A 23,387-nucleotide genomic window follows, 5' to 3' on the forward strand; every position below is an offset into this window, starting at 1 on the left:
GAAGGCTTGCTTTGGAAACTAAACTATTAACTAGTTGACAAAATTTAACTAGTTGACAAACTTTAGCTAGTGAAACTTATTAACTCAGATGCTATTTGCACTCACCTGTGTATAAGTGATTGGTTAAAACCGGGCTCCTTCCTTAGCATTTTGGTGGTTCTGGGGAACACACACTAACTGTCCTTTTGTTCATTATACTATGGGGCACAGACTACAAACAAAAAGAAGCAGCCCCTTGCATGCCTGTGCCACATGGCTTTCCCTTTCCACATCGATCCTTGCAGGGAAGCCTCCCTTTTGCTTCTGGATGTTAACCGCTGAAAAGCGACACGCACCCACCCACCCTGCGGGGCGGCTTCCCCCGCTTCTGCAGGAAGCTCCGGCCCCGCCCCGCTGCGCCCCGGCCGCCCACGTGTCCCGGCAGCTTGGCCCGGGGGCGGGGCTAAGGCGCGGCTCAGCACCGATTGGCCCGCGCGCACTTCCGGGGGAAGGCGGAAGCGGCCGGGGGGCGCCGGGCCGGTGACCGACCCCCGAGCTGGCTGGCGGGCAGGCGGGCGGACGGGGTGGGGGCCGGCATGGGGGCGCTGTTCCGCGGCGAGCGCATGTGCCTGGCGCAGCTCTTCCTGCAGGCGGGCGCGGCCTACGAGTGCCTCAGCGCGGTGGGCGAGCGCGGCCTGGCAGAGTTCCGCGACGTGAGTACCGCGCCCGCCCCCAACCGCCGGCCCCGGGCCCCCTCAGCGGGGCCCCGCCCTCGTGCACGTCACACTGCGCAATAAACGGAGCCCCCCCCCCCCCCGGGGACCGTGGGGAGCCGTGTCCTGTCGGTCCGGCCCAAGGGTCGCAGGCCGGGTGCCACAGTCGCGCCTCCTGCTCGGGCGCGGGCGTGGGAGGCGGTGGAGAGGGGTCTCGGTGACGGATGTAGACATTTATTATTATTTTTAAAGAAATGTTTCGTGTTCCCAGCCCAGTCGAGTCCAAATCGGTGGGTCCGTCCTAACCGTAGGTGGCTCTGACATCCCCCACCCCCGTCACGGGCTTCAGATATTTCCAGTCTTTTGGCGGGCATCCCGTGTGCCCGGGGGCTTGGGGTTTGGATGCCGCCAGGTTTCGCCTGCCCTGTCTCTGCCGTGTGGATGAATATAAACTCCAGCAGGTACAAACTGCTGGAGGGCTGCTTCAGGCTTAATACCAGCAAATACTCCATCGCAGTCGGGTGTCCAGACTGTGGGATAAACTCCCTCCGGAGGTGCTGCGGTCGCCTACCTGGGAGGTTTTGCAAGAGGAGACTGGACGGTCGCCTCGCCGGGGTCGCTTGTCCCCAGTTGTCTTCCTGCCGAGAGCGGGGAGCTGGACCCGATGATCTGCGAGGTCCCTTCCAGCCCCTGGCAACTATGAATCTATGAAAATACGGCCGCAAAAGCAAGCTAGCGAGGAGCCTCTCATTTCCATCAAGTGGGTCGTAACCCCCAACACCTCGGCGGGTACTAAACCACGCCAGAAGAACAGTCGTCCCTGGGAACGCTTAAGAAAAACTGCCGTCATAGACCCAGATACATGGTGTTTCCCCGTGGAGTGCACGCGTGGCTGTAAAGCAGCGCTGCCTCGGAGAGCCCCAGCGTTCGTCCTTGTAGGGGAAGCCAAATGCCCGCTTGATATCTGCGCGTCGTGGTGTCGGGGTAGTTCCTTTCACTGCAGGGCACAGCGCTACCGGCCCAGCCCATGCCAGCGGGCAGGAGGGAGGGTGTTTCTTAGGATGGTCTGATCGATCTTTGCTCACTGACTTTCAAAGGGGGCTCACCTGTGAGCATCTGAGCAACCAGACTAACCCTGCATTTAAAGCTGCTGATGTCCGGTCTTCCAGGTGCCTTTGTATGGCAAACCTTTGTTCTGTGCGTAGAGCCAGGGAAGCCAAAGGGGATTAATCCTGAAAGGATTCTCGTGTGGTTTAGGGTTGTATCATCAAGCCCTTTATGTTTTAGTGGAGCAAAGAAAGGGCAATATTTTAAAGGAATGCTTTCCAGCGGCTCATATGCAAATCCTGATTCTGTCCTGGTAGTTGAATACGCATTCATAAAGGCAGAGTGTGCTCCCTGTGATGCTGAGACAGGTCTAACTGTGCACAGTGATCAGCGTGCTTTCTGCAGCCCAAGCCGTGTTGTCCAGCACTTTGCAGCTGGAAAGCTCCACTAACCGGCATCTGTCAATACAAATCTTCCTTCCGAGGGATGTGGCAAAAGCAAAACCAGAAGCCCCATTTCCAGTTTTGCTGCTGCGAGCTGAGTTCTTCTTTACTTTTTCCTTGTGGACTGTGGCCTGGGGCAAAGCAGCCTGTGCAGGGCCCCCCTCCCTGTCCCCTGGCACACTGACGCCAGGGAGCGCACTGCAGGGGGCCTATTTGATTAATTGGCATCCCCCATTCCCAAGGGGATGCTGGATAACAGAGCTTTTACTGTCCTTGGATTCATTTTCAAATTGTGTATCGGACACCTTTGCAATCAATGGCAATATTCCCATTCACTGCAGCAAGGGATAATTGAACTCTGTATTTGCACTGTTAATTTTCAGTCGTAAAAATAGTAAATTAACCAAAAAAATTGGAATGGTTGCTCCATAGGATTGAATTAATTTTATAACGTAATGGAAATGAGACAATTGATTTTGTTTTGTTATAATAATGTTTGTTGTTATAACAAAAGTTAGGACAGTTGTATGAAGACTGTCTGTCAGCGGCCCCCTAACTGCGAAGAAGTAACTGCTGTAAAGAGAGAGCTTTTGTCCAGGGCAGGCGTGGTTCTGATTCCCAGCTGCCTGGTTGTAGTAGCGCAGCAACAAACGTCAAATGAAAGACTGCTCTTGGCACTGAGGTCCTGAGCTGCATATGTCACCGAGCATGCTGGCACTACTCACACGTGTCACGTTGCCGGGGAGAAGTGTTCTTAAGTCAATGAGCCATTTGTGTTCTGGATATCTACTGCTGTGTGAAATATTTAATTAGTGTTTTTCTTTTTCATCTGCAGCTCAATCCAAATGTAAGTGCATTTCAGAGAAAATTTGTGAGTGAAGTGAAGAAATGTGAGGAAATGGAAAGGATACTTGGTAAGCTTTGTTCGTGTTAATGTTTTCCTGACTTTAATTTTGTCTTAGCTCTCCTACTAGTTAGAGATTTCATAATTGGAGTATTGCTGCAGTGGAGATCTTATCTGTGGTTTTTATATTCTGCCCAATGGTGATTCTGAGCACTGCAAAATCTGATGAGACTCTTCCTTCCTTACATGTTTCCGTATTTATGATGCTTAGTAAATTGTCAGCCAGGGTGGCTCCATAAATAGGACTGAACTGAGAGAAGAAATGGATCCTTTCTTTATTCTGCTCCAGACATACATTGAGACTTGCAGTATGTCACTTCACTTTTGTTTTTGTTTTTCTTCAACTGAGAAACGAGGCTAATGAGGCACTGGATTAGTGTTAGGTAACTATTTAAAACAGTGGTTTTCAATCTTGTTTTTCATTTGCGGGCCCCTTTGGAAATTTCTAATGGAGGCGTGGGCCCCTTTGAATTGTACGTGTGGGTATTCACATACTTTTGATTGTAGTTATCCTTCACGGAGCCCGTAAACAGTCTGCAGACCCCCGGGAGTCCATGGACCACAGGTTGAAAGCCACTGATTTAAAAAATACCTTAGAGTTTGAGAAGAAGTGCTGAACCACCATGTTCCCGATAAACTGTTCATCCAGTGTCAGTATAATTCTGAGTAGGAAAATGGAGCTTGGACCTTTCCAGGATAGATTTCTTTGGATACAAGATAAGCATATTAAGTGTATATAAACAAATAATGTGAAAGTGTGTCTATATATGTATGTATGTATTTAGGGAAATCTATTTTAGTCTCTTAAGGAAAGTAGCCTTAATGACAGCAGTTTGTTAATCCCCCAAACTCTTGTTCTACCCCTGCCTTGTAGCAAAGAAAAACTCTTTTGTATCATGTTTTGAAGATCCCCTGTACATAGAAACCTTCATATGAGTTAGACATGAATAAGTTATCACGTGTCAGATCTTGCAAAACACTCAGCACCTCCAGTTATGACTGAAGATCAGTGTGAGTGGAGGGTGTCCAGGAGGCGTTCAGGATTGAACCAATAAATGAGTTGCTTAGGTAATATGTTTTGACAAGTGTAAGATAATATGAGCCCCTTTAATTCTGTCTCTGTTCTCTACTCCAGGATATTTAGTGCAAGAAATTAAAAAAGCGGATATTCCTCTTCCTGAAGGAGACGTTGCTCCTGCTGCCCCTGTGCTTAAACATGTTTTAGAAATCCAGGTAACTTTTTAAAAGGTTTTTCACAGAAATGAAAGGCAGTGTTAGGTTTAGGTACAGCCACTTGCTTCCCTTTGGTCTGGGTGTCAGATCCCTGCAGTTCTTGTTTACGGTTGTGAGAGTTGATAGATTTTCAGTGCCATTTCTTACTTGATCATTTGCTGTCTGCGTGGTCATAGTTCTGCTATTAGTGCTTTCAGGAAATTGGAGCAACTTGATGGGGGAGGTTTAATTAATTTGCCTCATGCTTTCTCCTCTGTGAAGCTTTTTCTTTTTCAGCCAGTAGGATATCAAAGACATAATTGAGGATGTCTTGCTGGAGGCTTTTCTGGCTTAGATCAAAGCTAACCCTTAATTTTGTTTGCATGACTCAGGGAGCAAGATTATTGCAAAGCTAAAGTAAAAAGCTTGTTGGAAACTGACGGATGAGAGAGAAATAAAGGGCCTGCATTTATCCTTTTTACCACTGAAAACATTTTTGTTTTGAGGCTCTAAGTAATTTTACAGCAGAGGGAGAGATTTTTCTGATTTCATTATCTTTTCATCCTTTTTTGTCAAATACGCTTATGAGTGTCTCAGATGATTTAGATGAATGGTAGAATTTTTATTTGCAGACTAATCCCTATAAAACAAAATTATTCTGCTAATTTGTTGGTGGAGCTAAATATTATACTGCTTCCATTAAAGAAAGCATGTGACAGTAGCAAATCAGTTGCAGAATGTTACTTCTGCTCTTATTCTCTGATCCGTTAATTAGGAAGCCAGAATTTCAGTTACAGAACAGGTTGTAATAAAGAGTGGTAGTTGGCATACATGGTGATGAGAAGAAGTAATTAGACACTCCTTATGTTGGATACCTATTTTGTTTAATTTGTGTTGATCTATTCATATTATGGAATATATCAGTTCTCCATGTGGAGTGCATAGATATTTTAATGATCCTATTTGGTAAAATACAGCAACAAATTAGAAATAGCTATTCTTATTTTTTGAAACAAAGTGGAAATGATGATGTGTTTTCTCTGTACTGTAGGAAAAGTTGCAGAAACTGGAGTCAGAGCTGAGAGAGGTGACTAAAAACAAAGAGAAGCTGCGGAAGAACCTGCTTGAGCTGACAGAGTATATATACATGTTGCGGGTCACACAAGGCTTTGTCAGGAGAAGTGGTGAGGTACATATACTTGGACTATGTCGATTGTGTTTTCTTGTGACATGTTGCTTTCTAATGTAAGCGCATGAGTAATTCTGGTAGAGCTATTAGAACATCATGCATTCTTATGACTGTATTGTGGCAGTTGTTAGGGCTGGGGTCCAGTTATACGCGGCCGTGTGTATATACAATGAAAAGTTAGTCACTGCCCTAAAGGAGCTTTCAGTTTCCTTATCAAATCACTTAAAGACTGATATTGGTATCTGCTGAAATGAATGAAGACATGATTTGACTCTTTTATGCTCAAGTTGCATTTAGAAGTCTGTCTTAAAATCTTTGTGATAGTAGTTTTAATCGTTGACAAAAATGATGAAAAATATACAAGGTCCTGAGCTCTTTCTTGTTATCTCAAATCGTAAGGGAGATATTTTTTGTAAAATGTATTAATCAAATTGAAATATATTATTTTTTATTAAACTGACTGATATTAAACCTTATGAAAACTGCTTGCCTCTCATTTGATAGCATGAACCATATATACCTGCAAATTATGAAGAATTCCCAACTTTGGAAACTGAACCTTTGGTGGACTACAATTGTATGCACAGGCTGGGTGCCAAACTGGGGTAGGTAATGTTAAAGAATCTTGTTGATTAGGTATGGAGATCGGGATTTAATGTACTGCTATTAAACTCCTCCCTCTAAATATTGGTTTGGATCTGTACCTAGCGTAAAACAGTGTAGCTTTATTGACTTCAGTTGAGCAACACCAAGTTTCACTAGTAGAGAATGTGGCCCAGTTTATAGAATCCAGTTTTGTTGCTGAATTATTGAGGACAGGAGTATGGCCAAACTGCTATTGCAGTATGTTCACTGAAGTGATTTAAAGGGTGCATGTTAGAGAAAATGTACACTTCCACTAGATCATTATATTTCATTACTGTATTTGCTGCTCTTATTACAAGATAAATGTAGTATTTTAATCATTAACGACAGCATGATAGATGTAAAATACTAAAATCATTAATTTATCAAACATACATGTGTACATTGAAAGAGCTGCACCCCACACATGCTCACAGCATTCCTGCACGGTAGATTATGCTGCATTTTATACATGGGGATAGAATCGGGTATAGAGAAACTGAATCATTTGTTTATGGCCGTGGGAAGAGTTAGTGTCAGACCTGGTTGCATGCTCAGAGCAATAGACATATCTTTGTCCCTTAAGCAGAAAGTACTCTTTTAATTTAATCTGCTGTTGGATGCAAGTAAAAGAAACATGGGCAATAACTGTGTAGCATGATATTTTTGTTCTGCAGAAATGCAACTACTAAATTCTTGTAATTCATGTATGGTTTTTAAAAAAAATCTGTGGGTTTTGGTTTATTCTTAACACCTGCCTCTTATGTAGATTTATATCTGGTTTAGTTCATCGAGCCAAAATTGATGCATTCGAAAAAATGCTATGGAGAGTTTGCAAAGGATATACTATTCTTAGTTATGCAGAACTGGACGAGTGTCTGGAAGATCCAGATACAGTGAGTAAACACTGCTACCGTTTTATTATCCGTTCATACTTTACACAGTTAGGCAAGATGTTTCTTAGGGGAAGAGCCATTATTCATTCATCTGTGTGTAAAAATGAAAGGTTAATGACATCGCAATATCCATGGAGGGAAAGTTCAATTCTTTTATAGTCCAGTGTTACAAACTGAGAGTTGGTGATCATAATCCTGTTTAACTTCAGGATTAATGATTAAGTTCAGTGTGACAGATAAGAAATTTGTATGACGGCCTCATACTTCCATCCTCTGGATTTCTTATTGAAAATATTGCTATGGATCTGAATCTGTAACACTATTTACAGCTTTCGAAAATAACGCCACAGTTCTTTTCTCGCCTCACCCCAAATGTCTTCCTGTCTGCCTTAAGTATAATGAAACAAAATAGATTATCACACTTTCAGTTTTCTTTCTTGGGCTACTTTAAAATGGCGTGGTTTTCTTGTTGTTAATATTGTTTTCTTATAGTTTTAAAACAATTCTTTGACATTATAATTCCACTCAGAGGAAAATGTATAATTTTAATAAACAGCGTCCATTTATTTTTGGTTTTAGGGTGAACCCACAAAATGGTTTGTGTTTTTAATATCCTGTTGGGGTGAACAAATCGGCCAGAAGGTAAAGAAGATATGTGATTGGTGAGAAATAAGCCTTATTTAATTTTTACTTAAAATTGAATAAAGTGTTTTGCCCATGGTGGGTGTTTTTCATTACATGGGGATGCTGTTTTCATACAACGGTTTTGAAGATACAGTTTTAGTTATTTCTGCATTAGTTGTTTTTCCATTTGTAATTTTAGCTTCCTGGTGGGGCGGGGCGGGGCTGTGCTCGGGGTGGCCGGTGGTGGCTCTGGAGGGGGTTACAGGGTGGGCTGCAGCCACCCAAGATTTTGCCATAGCCCCTCCCAGTGCTGCTACCCACCCTGACCTGACCACAGCTTAGCCCTGCCCTGCCATGTCAGGAAGAGCTTGACGCAGCCTTGGCCCCAGCCTGCCCTGCCCTGCGCAGATCTGGGGGCACATGTCCCCCTTCCCCCCCATGCTCTCCTGGATGAGTGGCAGGAGCCACTGGATGAGCTGGTGAATGCCAGAGAAGCGGTGCGCTGCGGTTCTGTGCCATGGCTGCCCTGTCCCAGCCCCACTCCTCCCTCACCGCAGGGGCCTTGACCTGCCTCCTCCCCACCCCCCTTTCCCTCCCCCATCGCCTTCCACCACACCAGGCTTAGCAACTGGACACTGCTGTTCAAGCTGCCAGGCTGGTATTGAAAATTGGGTTAGTATCGGCCAGTATGCCTCCTTAAAAATCAGCTATCGGTATCAGCTCCGAAAATCTTTATTGGTGCCGCCCTATTTAGTACTTAAATATTTAATACAATCCTCTATCATTTGTTTTCTCTAGCTATCATTGTCATGTCTATCCCTATCCCAATACCACTGAGGAGCGCAGAACAGTTATTGAAGAGCTAAATGTTCGTATTCAGGATCTTCATACTGTGAGTAAAAGTTCACTACTCCTTTCATTCCAAATATCGCAGTGTGAAGAATTGTTTAATATAATAACATGTAATGGATATCCAACTAGCTGTTCTGGTCACTTATCATTGTAGGTATTCAAACCTTTGCTTTGAGTTTCCAGAATTTTTAGATACATAGTTAGTGATATAGATACACGCTTTCAGACCAACAAAATATTTCCACAAGGTTTGCTGCTGTATGGTAACACATGTAAAGTAATAGTAGGAGAAGGGAATGATGTATTGCCAGGTAATATAGTCTGATCCATGCAGTCAGGCCATTATGTCTGCCTGGAGTGCAGCTAACTCCATTATGGTCTGACCTGAGCACAGACGCTCAGCTATGTACATCTGACTTCAGTTTTGCTTGGTAGAGATTGGAGACTGTTGTTTCGGAGTAGCCATATAGCGATGCTTAACTAGCATGTTTAGTAGCAGTTTCGTTGTGGCTTGCAACTGGCTGTTTCTTCTGTAAAAGAGCAAACTGTGAAGAGGACAAGTCCCAGCATGCAGAGCTTCCTCAGGATCCCAAGAGTAGAGGGCATGGGTAAAGAATGCTCCTTCTTTAGTTAGACTTTATTCAAATTTTCAATTGCAGGTTTTTTCTTCCTTTGTCAAAGGTGCTACATAAAACTGAGGACTACTTACGGCAAGTCTTATATAAGGCATCTGAATCCATCTATACCTGGGTTATCCAAGTGAAGAAGATGAAAGCTATTTATCATGTGCTGAACCTGTGCAGTTTTGATGTCACAAATAAATGTTTAATCGCGGAGGTTTGGTGCCCAGTGTCTGATCTGCAAAACTTGCGGGAAGCACTTGAGGAAGGATCAGTAAGTCACTTAATTTCCATGCTTGCTATGCACATGCAGAAGTTTAAGACAGAATCTTTTGAACCAGCATTGGGAAGAAAAGAAACAAGGCTGTATGATAGGGAAATGATCTGGATGCAGAAAATTCCTGGTAGGACTCAGGTTTGATAGGGGCTGTATCTGGTGGTTGGTACTAGAACAAAATCCCCTATTTATGTCACTGGGAGCTTTTCTTGAATGTGGCCTGCCGGATTGGGCCCAGTGTGTCCTCAGTTCAGACAGCTGTCTGAAATCAGCCAGAAGGCACTGCTGCTGTCTTATTTTGAAAATGGAAAAATTGCCTTAATGAGAGTGTTTGGAGTTGTGTTAAATTAAAAAGATAATTTTTTATAGCAAATCCTTGGATTAAAGCAGGGATGGCCAACCTTTGGTACAGGCAGCCTGCGCGTGTGGCGCACGGCAGATAGGGCAGAGAGTAGAAAGCAAACTAGCACTTCAGGCTCGAGCACAGGGCCAGGAGCTGAAAGCAGAGCAGCAGATTGGAATGGCACTCCAGGAGTGTGCGGGGCTAGTTTGTGGTGTGCCTGCCCAAAAAGATTGGCTCCTACTGCTTTAAAGTACCTGTTGAATAATACAGTGGTTCTCTATGTTTTAGGCTCATGGCACCCCTCATTAGACTCAAGGTACCCCTCTATGACTTTTGTGAATTGAGCAGCACCCCATTTCAGTGGGGGCGAGGGAATGTCCAGGCAGGGACAAGCCTAATCCTGCACTTATCTGCTTACCCCTTCATACCCGCTTTATCTTCTCACCTCCACGGCACCCTTTAAATGATCTTGTGGCACCCTGTTTGCGAATCGCCACTCTAAAGTTATGTAACCTTGATAGATTGTAAAAGAATTATGCAACCTTGATGTACTCTAAAATGCATTTTTTTAGTGGGAACAGAGTGGAAAAGATCAGACTTGGTGCATGTGAAGAATTTTGCAAGACAAAAAAGTATTCAGATGGCAGCTAAGGTTTAAGAGAACAAATGTGACTAGTAAATATCTGGAGGGTCAGTGGTGCAGTTATCAGAATGAAAAAAAAATCTTCTAAGATAGTAAAATCCATGTCAAAGAGCCTTTCATACAATTTATTGTTTATTCCCTTCCATTTTATAACTAGAGGAAGAGTGGAGCTACAGTCCCTTCATTTGTGAACACGATACCAACCAAACAGACACCTCCAACTTTGATACGTACCAACAAATTCACCTCAGGGTTCCAAAATATTGTTGATGCCTATGGAGTTGGGAACTATGGGGAAGTTAATCCAGGTTTGTCCTCTTGATAACTGAGAGTGCTTTGATTGCATTAATTGCTTATTAATTTCTTCATGACTTATTAGGTGTGCTTTTGCTTGGCAGCTTGCTGAATTTTGAGCACTAGCATGGGGAAAGATGATGACAAATACCTTGCCATTGTTTAATGGCCATTTTTAATTATTGGATATTTATCTAGATGACAAATAATTGGAATGGCACTTGGGAAAGATATGGGGTTTACTTTCTAGTATGCCTGAGAAATGGGTGAGCCCCCACTGAGATAGTGGATAGAAACAGCATCTCTCAAATTATGAAACTGAACAGACCTGATTAAAACAAGAATTCAATAATACTGTTTTACTGCTTTAGAGAAGGTAATTACCTGTCTAACATTAATAGAATTGCCTTTAGACAAAATTCAGGTAATTGTAATGATGCAGTAAATATCTTTACTCTAAACTTGGAATTTGTTGCTTTTTTCAGCTCTCTATACCATTATCACCTTCCCCTTCTTATTTGCTGTTATGTTTGGAGACTTGGGACATGGTTTTCTAATGTTCATCTTTGCACTCTTGATGATTGTGTATGAAAACCACCCTAGACTGCAGCGATCACAAGATGAGGTAAAAGATCAGTACTTATGTGATTTCAATAGACTAATCATTACTTTTCTGAAAACTAAAACTATAAATAGATGTCACTTAACACCTCACGTATCTGAACCAGAATTTTTTTGGCCTGTCCATTCCTAACCTGTAGCAAGTGAAGCTAAATTGTAATAATTTAACCTTGACTTAAATGGGTAAATTGCTGGGGTTTAGTTTTACCTGCAGCAGAGTAGGAAAGGACGGAGAACTGCTTACACCGCTTTTGCTGATTTGAAACCCTGAGCTTTAAGTTCCTCTTTTCCTCCTCCTAAAATACTATAAGAATGTGTCTGAGAGTGCAGAAGCACATCAAGGCCAAAGTATGCAATGGACTTGATATGACCCACACTACCCATTATGATGTGCCCAACCACAAACAGTACTTTGAAAAATGATCATGCACAGAAATGTAGCCTTTATAGAGTCTTTGGTAGTTTAGTGACTCCAAATTAGAGAGCTTGTTTGCATGTTATGAATTTGCATAGAAATCTAAAATAGATAACGTGAGTTTAAGAGTGTCTTTGAGAATACATTTGTTGTAAAAATTTTAGGCAACGATAATGGTAAATCTGTTCTAATATAATAAAGGGCTTTGTCTGTCTGTCTGGCCATAGCAGTCTTGGAGCACTCTGATTGGTTACTGAAACAACCAGTCAGAGTGCTTCAAGAGCGTTCCGGACGGGAGTCAGCGGTGGCACGCCACCATGATGTAGGGAGGGACAGATGGTTAGAGAGAGGGACAGATTTGCTAAGCATAGTCTTCAGGTCAAACAGTATCTGTTTTTTCCTGGTTTTGCCATAGCTTTCTTCACATCTAGTATCCTTCTTATGTGGTCATACATAATTAGAAAGCATGCCCTTTCCTTGGAAATGTGTAGAAAGTCCATGTGCTGTAGCTCATGGTGCTGTTTCAATACTTTCAGATCATGAAAACCTTTTTTGAAGGACGATATGTTATTTTGTTGATGGGTCTATTTTCTATATACACTGGCCTGGTCTATAATGATTGCTTTTCAAAGTCGTTAAATATATTTGGTTCGGGTTGGAGTGTTTCAGCAATGTTTGATCAGAAGGTTTGGTGGTGAGTAGTACCCTTCTTTTTATTATGCCATAAAAAAATATACTGCCGACACTGGTTTTAATGTATTTATATGGCTCTGGATAAAATGTTATGTGGTGGGTGTCATTGGGAGGCTCTAGTCCCTTGTAAAGGAACTTCCTCAGCTGGCAGTTGCTGAATCAGAAATGTACACAGATTCAGTTTTTGAGGCTGGTGTTTAAGGTTACTTCAGTAATTCTTAGGTACTTTCTTCATGTGGTTTTAGGCAGGTTACTACTGTTACCTGTAGGCAGACAAGGTTCCTTGGGTGAATCTGATATCTTTTATTAGACCAACCCAAATAGTTGGAGAATATTTATTAAGCAAGCTTTCGGGTTCAAAAACCCTTCGTCAGGCTAAGGAAGTTTCAGCAGTTGGTGTGTGCTCTTCCTGGATGGAGTGAAAAGTAAAGAAGCCAGCGGCTGGGCTGGTATGCAGACAAGACAGGTAATCAGTGAAAATGTAGATTGAGGAGTCAATGGGGGGGCGTTGAGAGAAAGAAGGGGGATGAAAGTGGAGAGATACCTGGGGAGTCAGATGTCAGGCAGGTTATAATGTGTCATAAATCCAATGTCTATACTTAGTTCATGATTTTTAGTATTCAGGAGGTTGATGAAGTGGAGTTTATAGGCTCGTCTCTGGGAAGTGTTTTGTAGGTTTCCTTTGAGGATCAGGACAGAGATTGGAGAGAGAGTGGTTTTCTTGTGAGAAATGTGCCCCCACCGGTAATTGGGTATTTCTGTCTTTGATAGATTTCCGGTGTGCGTTCATTCTTATGCACAGTTGTTGTTTGGTCTCCTACGTATTTTCCATCAGGGCATTTGGTGCATTGGATGAGATATATTACATTTCTGGAGATGCCTGACGAAGGGTTTTTGAACCCAAAAGCTTGCTTAATAACTATTCTCCAACTATTTGGGTTGGTCTAATAAAAGATATCAGATTCACCCAAGGAACCTTGTCTGCCTATGTCCTTAGACCAACATGGCTACAACCTACACCACTGTTACCTGTATTCAGCCCACAGTACACCCTACAGTAATAAAAAAAACACTGATATCTTCCAGGGTTAAAAACAAAAGAAAATGGGATATGAAAAAATGGAGTCTGAAATCTGCAGCTCTTGGTTTTCAGACTTGTTTCTTGACTATAGTGGTCTCAACCTTGAAAAACAGGTTGTGGGGGACTCTGGTGATTCTGAGGGTGAATGGGCATTCACTGTCCAGAGCTGCCATTCTGGCAACTGCCGTTAGCCTGGAATTAACCTGGAAAAAGGTGATTGCATCTGCTAATTAAATACTGTTGACTATTGCCATGCTTAGAAATCCCATTGCACTTCTAACTAGGTAGTCTGAAGTTGTACTCTTTCTTCTTTCTAAGTGAGAAATTACAGATATAATTGCCCATTTCTTTTGCTGCAGTCTTGCTGATTTGAAGTCTAATCAGTACTTAACTTTGGATCCAAATGTTACTGGTGTGTACAGTGGAATTTATCCCTTTGGTATTGATCCGGTTAGTGCTTCTCTTTTTTTGTAACTAACCCACCTATGATGAATAATGCGTAATAACCCATATGTTAACATTGCAACATCCGCTTAATATAAGGGCCAACATAAGGGTGCTCTGAGTAAATCCACACTTTGACACTTCCTCTTCTGAAGGGGTGTGGTTCCTTAGCAAGTCAGGGAAAAGTTTAACTAGTTCCTTCAAACTCACCTGGGATCCAAGTTGGAAGTAGAATCCAGGTTTTATAAGGGGAAAAGATACAGCATTATGCACTGTATTAGTCCTTATACAGGCATCTGTTTCCTCTTTGATTCTCCTTCAGATCTGGAACCTGGCAAGCAACCGTCTCAGTTTTTTAAATTCTTTCAAAATGAAAATGTCTGTGATTTTTGGAGTGACTCATATGACATTTGGAGTTGTTTTGGGGGTCTTCAACCACTTGTAAGTATGGAAAGTTAGAAATTAATTGGGCAATGAAATTGTGGTGATGCTTTCGGCTCAGTGATTACCTGAGCTGATACAGTTTTGGAAAGTTTTTCAGAACTGATCAAAGCCAAAGTAAATTCATTGTAAAACTTGATTTATGAAAGTCAGTCTGTGTCTAATACCCTGCCTCCTGTTGAAAATAATATAAATGGGTAGGTGTTTTGCAGAAAAACTTGCAGCCAGTGAGAAGCAAGATTTTGTTTCTGTACATCACTAAAGCAGACGGCATCAGGAGCTTCAATTTTTTTGAAGCTTCTTTGGAGCTGTTCTTTCTTGTATTCAGTTCTTTGACATTATTTGCCACCTTAGTCATTCAGGTTACAGTCCTGCAAATATGCATGTGGTTAAATAAAGACGGGGGTTATTTATATCCTTAATGTTAATTATATGTATGAGTTTATACAGGTTTAAGCCCTTGTTTTCCAAGTAGTTTTGCATTTAAAGGGACTGAATCTTCTGCTGTTCAGGCTCTAATCCCATTGAAAGTCATAGTAAACCTTAATTTCTAAAATAATTCCTATTTTTGATCACATTGCATGTTTTCCTTGAAGTACTGAGCACTAGGGCTGTGTGAAGCTTCGGTCCCTGATTCAGTTCAGCAGAGATTCGGCCCAATTTGGTGTTCGAATCTCCAAAACCGAACCGAATCGAATTGGAGGACTCTTTAATCTCTCCGAATCGAATCGGAACCCTTTGAATCGATTTAGAGAGATTCGGAAAGATTTGGAGATTTGGATGTAGACACAGCTTTAAATGTTCTTTCTACATACTTCTAGGTAGCAGGGGCTCATGAACCTGCGATGCTGGGGCCCATGGAGTGTCCCACAGGAGCGCGGGCAGGGTCCCCAGTGTGCTCGGCAGCAGACCCAGAAGCACGTCTGGTCCACTTCCAGGTCTGCTGGGGAGCATGCAGAGGGCCCCCCCTGTTCTTGCTGGTGGACCCGGAAGTGGACCAGAAGTACTTCCGGTCCTCTTCTGGGTTCGCTGTCAAGCACGTGGAGGGGCCCCGCTCACGTGCTCCTGTAGGACACTCCATGTGCCCTAGCATCGCAGTGTTCACAAGCCGTGCTGGTACCTCGAGCTTTGTAGAAAAAAAGATTTAAAGCTGTGTCTATGTCTGAATCTTTAGATTCGGATTCGGCCGTATCAAATCGGGAATAATGATTTGAATCAATGAATCAAATTACTGTCCCCAATTCGGGCTGAATAGAATAGGGCCCCGCTTCGCACACCTCTGCTGAGCGCTGCCAGCTTCCTCTGAGGTCAGGAGAGGGTTGCAGTGTACTCAGCCTTTCCCAGAATTAGGCTCTAAATTTGTTTTTGATCCTTCTGTGATGGCTGTTCTTTACTAATCGTGTGTTTTCTTTATTATTTTAGACATTTCAGGAAGAAGTACAATATTTATTTGGTTTTTCTTCCTGAGCTTCTGTTCATGCTGTGCATCTTTGGTTACCTTGTCTTTATGATCGTCTTCAAATGGTTAGCTTACTCAGCAGAAACTGCCACAACTGCTCCTAGCATCCTGATTGAATTTATTAACATGTTCCTGTTTCGCAGTAGTGAGACGCCCCCCCTTTATACGGGACAGGTGAACAATGCTCTTATCCTGTGTTCTTTAATAGATATGATTAAATGAAGAGGATTAACTGAACTTCAGTATACGATAATGGTTGAATTCTGGGTTTGGAGGGTAAGGAGATTGTATCAGAAGGTGTTTTGTTTTCTTTTTTAAAAAAGAGGCTATTTCCAGAGCAAAATTTTCATGGTCTGTGTTCAGGTTACCTTTGATCTTGATTGGAATGAGAGCTGCAGAGCCCAGATTAGCTCTTATTTATCCTATTGTCCTGTACAGTTTTATTAAGCTGGATATTAGCAAAGTTGTATTCTGATATCCAGTTGTGCAGATGCTGAGTTTCCTCAATGCATCAAAGCATTTAAACACATACTTAAGCAGTAAAATGCTGCTGAAATCAGTGGAGCTTTTCATATGCTGAATTGTATTACGGGAAGTGCGTAGGTGCTTCCAGTTTACTAAGTAAGCAAGTCCTTTGATTTTGGTGGTGGTTTCTCATTTAAATATTTTTCTTTTTTTTTTTCCCCCTCTCATTCCATTACCAGGCTATTTTACAGCATTTTTTATTTGTCATTGCTTTGCTTTCTGTTCCTGTAATGCTTCTTGGAAAACCACTTTATTTGTATTGGATGCACAATGGAGGACGAGGCATTGGAATGTACAGGGTATGTATTGAAAAAAACACTTTTAAGCACAATGTACCTTTGCTTTTCTCTGTTGACAGTGATATTTGTGTGTAGAGGATGTTTGATTATGAATTGTTCAGACCAACACAGCTATTTCAAGAAAATTTACTAGGCACATTTTAAGAAGCCACTATCATGTACCTTTTCCTTGGCTTGCTGTTTGTAATATTCTTCTAGCACTTGAACATAATGATTTAGACAACCTTTCCCATTCACGCGTGGCTTTTCCCAGTGTTTACAGTCATCGTGGTCTTTTTTGGTCAGGCTTACAACTTGCAATAACTCTTTGTCATTCCATGTTTGCCCATGTCACTCCTTTGTGATGGCAAGCTAGCATTTGTCAGCCTGATGCTGTAGATTGGAAGTTAGTGATAGTTACTTCACTGAGCCGTTTCTGTAATACTTTCTTTGTCATAGATGAGTGAATATAACTTCCATTGTATGTGCCATAAAGATTTAAAACATGAAGTCACAACAGAAGGTCACTAATCAGATATTTTTACAGATTAATTTATGCTCATCATATTTTTCAGTTATATTTGATAACTCATTTAAAGATCTTAACATGCTGAAAGCACTGGCTTTTAGATTGAGAGAGAATCTAGAAGCATTAAGCTCTGATTTCCATAAAGTGTTCTCCCAACTTGTTTTCACCATGCAAATTAGAAAAATGGATGAGTGTTATTGTATAATCGTGCCTTGTTCCTTCAGCTGTCTGGTCTTTTGTACCTCAGAAATTGCATTGCATGTTTCAATGCTGCAACATTTTGGGTGGTTATTTGGAAGCAACAGCAGGAGTAAGCAAACACTGATTCATTTGCATTTTGTGCAGAATGGCTACAAATTGGTTCGCAAAGAAAGTGAAGAGGAGCTCTCTCTCTTGAGATCTCACGATGTAGAGGAGGGAAACAGTCCTGCAGATGGTGGCCACCAAGAAGGGGATGGAGAAGAGGTAATACGTTCAACTCGTGACTGTAGTGGAGAGGCCTAAAAGCAAGTTACTGGTTGAAAACATTCATGGAGAGAGACTGCAGATTCTCACTTGGGGCCATATCCAGTTCACTAGGAACTGAATAAGACTTTTCAGCTTGGTCCCTCAATTTACCCATTTGCAAAATGAGTATGATACTTACCTCAGAATTAACCCCAAGATGAGGATGATACATCTAGGAATTAGGGAAGTTTGATCACTTAAGACGCTGCACACCTTGCATCATAGTTTCATAAGAAATATTTGAGATTTACAGGAAGAAAATGCCCTTTCAGTTTTGTTATTAATTGGCCAATATAACTACAGATAGCAGCATTTAGCGGAAATGGTGATGCCTTGGTCTTACAACATTTCACTTGAGAACGTCAAAGTGCTTTAAAAAGGTGGGCGATGATTATTATTCCCACTTTGAAGATGGGAAACCGTGCCACAGGCTTTGACCTTGTCCAGAGTTGCACAGAGCTGGAATTGGAGGTCAGGTCACTTTACTTGTGTTCTGACAGAGACAGACCACCTTTGTGTTAGGAATTCAATTTACATGTATATATTAACACACAATTATATTGCTTGGCTGGCCTGTTTACCTTTTCAGAAAACTTCATGATAACATGAGACCCAATCAGAAGACAGTACCTTTTTATTTTTTATTTTATTACTGCAGTAAGGATGTAAAAGTTTATTTTAGACAGTTGTTAGTTATAAAACAAACTTATTTGACCTCTTACATTGCTTTAACATAGTCTGAACCTATAATTAATTTGCAAATAACTTATATTTTTATGCTGTATGGTTTGAACTGAGCCGTATACAAATGTATTTACATAGATATGTGTATGTAGTTTAATTTTGCAGATATTTTCATGAATCAAACTATTCATACCATTGAATACTGCCTAGGATGCATCTCCAATACCGCTTCATACCTGAGGCTCTGGGCACTAAGTCTTGCTCATGCACGTGAGTGTCTGTTCTCTAATGTAACTTTTAATGGTGGATAGGATTTTTCTTTTGTTACTTTTTGGCCTTTCTAGGCCTTATTGTGCACTTGTTTGTGTCTTTAAAAAGAAGTTTTCTCCCAAATGGAAAACTGGCAAACTGAAACACTGAATCCACTGTAAAGTTCATTTGATCACTCCTGATTCTAAGGATTTAGGAACTCTTCAAATATCACATGACTTAGTACCATCATCCATCCTCATATACAGAACTGCTTTAGGTCTTCCACGTGGCGAGTCTGGATTTGGAAGAGCCTGCAAGCATGTTCTTCTGTCTTGAATATGATTCAGATTACTTCTGGTGCGTAAGTGCTGCTCTGAATAGCAGTGCTTTCCTGAATCGGAGTGAGGCTGTTTTTTGTTCTCGTGCCATTCTAAATTAAAACATGGGTACCTCTTATGTTACTTCCAAACACACAGCCCCTTCCCTTTTGCTGTGGATTGGGACATGTTGATCAAGTATCCTGAAAAGCTTCAATCAAAATTTGTCTTTAATATTCTTGGTCTGATTCCAGGAATGTTTTTCTTGCAGCAAACTTACAGGTATTATGCTACAATGAATAAGTTAGTGATATGTTGTGTGTATGTAAGCTAATTCAAGGTTGATTGACCATGATAGGGTTTCTAAGAGTGCTGCTTCTCAAATGATATCTGAAAATTATGCCAGCTTTGCAGTGTGAAATTAAAGCTGCTGTGCAGTAGATTGTGACCAGTGTTTAACTTCAGAACTCAAATCTGAATATGGTGTATATTGGTCACTCTCATAAGGGTCACTTGAAATGTGAACCTTTGGTTGGGGAGCTGTGATTTTAATAAAACAGATTTTATTTTGAGACTGTTTAGAATAGTACAATAGTCCATTGTTTAAGGAAACAAGACGGGAGATGTAGTTCCAGATTATTCTCCTTAGTTACATGGTAAAGAGTCTGGTGAATGTGAAGTACCATTCTGGTGAATGCAAGCTACTGCCCTATTGAAAAAGTATTAGCTATTTTATGCTGTTTAGTTCCTTGAACATCTTGTTACATGCACTAGATTTCTTCAGAAAGATAATTTTAGCTGTATTTCTCTTATTCACCAGGGTCTTTAACATCACTGCAACTTGAAGGCAGACTGGTTCAGGTAGACTCATTGCTTAAAGGTGTAAATATTTCCAGTTAATTTAAAAAAATCCTTTGTTTTGCAGAGTTGTCAGAAGTACTGTGGGAAATGGTAATGAGAGTGGGCCTTCGTGTGGATGCAGCATACGGCATCTTACTGCTAGTTCCAATTTTAGCCTTTTTTGCTGTGTTAACAATATTCATCCTTTTGATCATGGAAGGCCTTTCTGCTTTTCTTCATGCTGTGCGACTTCACTGGTAAGTATTAATTTTTCATGGTAAAAAATTGTGACTTTTCCTGCATGTTGGGTTGATCAAGGAATCTTATTGGGTCAAAATGGAGGTTGCTTATGGTTTTTTTGTTTTTTTTGTTTTTTTTTAAAGAGACAACTTAAACAATTAATGGTGATGGAAGCTTTTCATTACATTAAGTAAAAGGTTCACTGGAATCAGCTTTATAGGTACAATTTAATCATTAGCCTGTAATATTTGCACCCACTCCACAATTGATTATTTTCAAAGTTGAGTTTGACACAAAATATAAGCCAAGAAATTAGGCAACTGCAGTAAGCATCTCATGTAGATGCACCCACTGTCTTGTGTTCTGAGCATCTTGCCCCGTCCTCTGTGAGCCAGTTATTAACATGCACGTACTTTTTTGTCTTATTACAGGGTGGAATTTCAGAACAAGTTCTACGCTGGTGGAGGATACAAGTTTACTCCTTTCTCCTTTAAATATATTTCTTTATATTTTAATAAAGATGATGTCGCATAGTTTGGTTGCTTGAAAACAGAAATATTCAGAGTTGTCTGCAAATCATGTAATTGGATCTCACTGACTGTAGAGATTGTTGTAGAAAAATGTGTTCACTGATTGCCTTAACGCAGCCAAACAATTCAGTTATATACCTCCATACAAATACGTGGCGGATCTGGAGACTTCTTGTATATAGGCATAATGTGTACATTTTTAAATGAGAAACTAATGTAACTTAATTTTAAGGTTATTCTAAAAATAACCCCTTTGTTGTTCATTCTGAAATAATTTAGGAATCGTTTGGTCAGAAGAGACTGTTTTGTTTTCTTTAATAGCTAATTTAAATGATCTTAAAGGTCTTAATCTTCTTATCACATAAAATATTCTGCATGGCTCATGTAATCACTTTCCTGAACTAAAAAACCAACTGATGAAGTGTGGAAGCTATTCAGGTTAGGCAATGTATGATTTCAGTATTCATTCCAGGATTGCTAAAAGCAGTATAAATCAGTATAAAGTGTTTATACCAGTATGAAATGCCTTTTTTGCTTTTGTCTATTTTTTAAAAATTGCATCAAAACTTTTTTACTTCATGCTCTGAATTCTGCCCATAATTATTGCTCTACTTTTTCCAGTTACCCAAACTCTCATTTCATTTGATAAGAGTAAAATGAAGGGCAGGGAAAGAAGACTCCCAGCTATGCTTTTTATCCCCCTTCCTTGAGGAGTTTAGTGTCACAGCCCAGTTCTGCCAGGTGATCTGTGTGGAACCCCACTGGCTTCATAGGGACCGTGCAGACCATCTTGCAGGATTAGGGCTTTTGTGTGATGTATTTAAAACAGACTGACATTGTATGTGTATTAGAAATTGCTTTGTTAGGCTGTGATTCTGTAGTCCTGTTGCATGCACAATTCCCATGCTTAAGGAATGCAGAATAAGGATTTAATTTATTTTATGTTTGCATTTGCCGTTAAAGGTATTTAAGGATTTAACTTGACTGGTTTATCTGAAGTTGTTGAACCAAAGTTGTTTATATAGTAAGTGGAGGGGGGTGGGGAAGGGAAGGGGTGGAGCGAGGGAACCTTTAGTATATTTTTATAGCAACACGAAAACTGGATGTGTTACCAATACAGGTTTAACTTCTGTGCCATAAGAACAACTTAAGATAAATCCTACATTCCTGTTTTCATATTAATTCCAAATAAAATCTAACTGGTATATTTAGGACCAGTATTCTGCAATGTTCTGTTTGGTTGTATTTAATTTATAGTTAGCTCTTATCTTACCAAAATTTTGTCCTAGATAACTTCAATTTCTGTTCTTCATTTACACATTTTAAATGAATTTCACACTAGCATAAAAAAGGTATTGGTTAGTGGGTTTTCTACATCTCATTGTCACTTAGATTAGAGTTGTCCAACCGTAAAGAAGTAATTTTCAGTTGTCATAGGAGAAAAGCTTCACTTGACACCCATCTTTCAAATAAAAATAGAGCATTTTTTTTGACTAAATGTCTACATCACTTTTATTTTTCTGTTAGTTACAACACCGGCCGGACCTCTATGCTCAGGTGCATAGGACAGAGGATTGGAGCCACTGGGTTTGATCCTTTGCCTTGGCAGCCAGTTTTCCAAACCATCTGCTTTGCCCCCTCCTGCGCATCACAACCATGACGGTAGAAGAGCTGGGTTTCTTCTTGAGCTATCCTGTCCCCCACTGTCCCTTATTGCCCTCCCCACCCCATCCTTTCAACCCTCTTGTTACCTTTTCCAAAACTCCAGTGGCTACTTTCTGATCTTTGGAAGCAGCTGCTGCAAAACCACTTTCTGTGGGAGCAGTGACCTCTCCCGAGTACAAGGGAGAACTGCAAGTAACATCCACTTCATGCATTCAGTTCGGACAATCAGTGGTTCTCAACCTTGTTTAGACTCCAGGCACCCCTCAGAAAATGCCAGGTTTTAGTTTTTGCTTGTTTTTTGATCACAGAGACGTAACGGAGCAGCCCTTCTGTTGCAAAGAACTCAGAATATGGAGGGCCCTCCCTAAGAGGAGAGACTAGAGGCTGGTCCTATTCAGTTCAGAAGAGAGATGCTTGAAGGGGGGCGTTATAAGGATTTACAAAATGGTAAATGGAGAGAAAGCCAATAGGGATGTATGATTGACTCTCACCAGATGAGAACTAAGGGTCAGAAAGCGAAATGAGTCAGCAGCCAGTTTAAAATTAAACGCACAGATGTTGTTTGTCACCCAGCATGTCACTACTGCGTGGGACTCGCTGCCACCAGGTGCGGTGGACGCTGACGGCCTCGCCGGGCTCCACCGGGCTGGGCACGTTCTGGGAGGCGAGGGGCATCGGGTGCTACCGAGCACGGGTACAAGGGGCACGGCCTCTGAATCAAAACCTCCTAGACCCGAAACGCTGCTGGCTGCCAGTGAGAGAGGAACAGAGGAAAAAATCCTGCTCGATCTGCCTTTCCACACTGCTCTCAGCCACCACGTGCCACAGGAAAAATGGATGGCTATTATTGTGTAGTAGTGTCTTGTTCCTTCAGCTGTCTGGGCTCTTGTACCTCGGACATTTGCTTGCCTCATGTTTCAATGCTGCGGCATTTTGGGTGGTAATTTGGAAGCGAGGGGTGAGCCGGTGCTTGGACCCCTGGCTGCAGGGCAGGACGCTTCTCCACCAGTGCCCGAGCGGGACGTGCTCCGGCCCTAAGCTGTGTCCACACGATCAAAATCATCCACAAAATATGGACTTTCATGACATTTTAAGAGGAATTATTTCTGCACAAATTCATGAACTCAATAGGAATAATAATGGTGGAGCCCAATAGACGTTGGGGGGCCATCGTAGAGGACATGCCGGTTTTCTACTCCTCTGCCT

General features: G+C 41.6%; 1 protein-coding gene across 2 annotated transcripts; it reads left to right on the top strand.

Moving 5' to 3' along the window:
* Positions 1 to 553: 553 nt before the first annotated feature.
* ATP6V0A2 (ATPase H+ transporting V0 subunit a2) lies at positions 554 to 21,744 on the top strand. Of its 2 annotated transcripts, XM_006263699.4 has the most exons (20): positions 554 to 692; positions 3,018 to 3,096; positions 4,222 to 4,319; positions 5,350 to 5,487; positions 5,992 to 6,092; positions 6,881 to 7,007; positions 7,587 to 7,669; positions 8,430 to 8,523; positions 9,165 to 9,377; positions 10,524 to 10,674; positions 11,146 to 11,285; positions 12,233 to 12,390; positions 13,830 to 13,920; positions 14,237 to 14,355; positions 15,778 to 15,988; positions 16,519 to 16,638; positions 17,492 to 17,611; positions 18,490 to 18,607; positions 19,832 to 20,003; positions 20,418 to 21,744. In XM_006263699.4, the coding sequence occupies exons 1-20, from the start codon at positions 576 to 578 to the stop codon at positions 20,518 to 20,520; spliced, it is 2,553 nt and encodes an 850-aa protein (XP_006263761.2). In that variant the 5' UTR covers positions 554 to 575; the 3' UTR covers positions 20,521 to 21,744. The 2 variants fall into 2 exon arrangements, with proteins under 2 accessions (XP_006263761.2, XP_019342266.2); XM_019486721.2 differs by lacking the exons at positions 554 to 692; positions 3,018 to 3,096; positions 4,222 to 4,319 and having other exon boundaries at positions 5,397 to 5,487; positions 6,898 to 7,007.
* The last annotated feature ends 1,643 nt before the right edge of the window (positions 21,745 to 23,387 follow it).

This window comes from Alligator mississippiensis, chromosome 10 (assembly GCF_030867095.1).
Source record: "Alligator mississippiensis isolate rAllMis1 chromosome 10, rAllMis1, whole genome shotgun sequence".
Taxonomy (NCBI): Eukaryota; Metazoa; Chordata; order Crocodylia; family Alligatoridae; genus Alligator; species Alligator mississippiensis.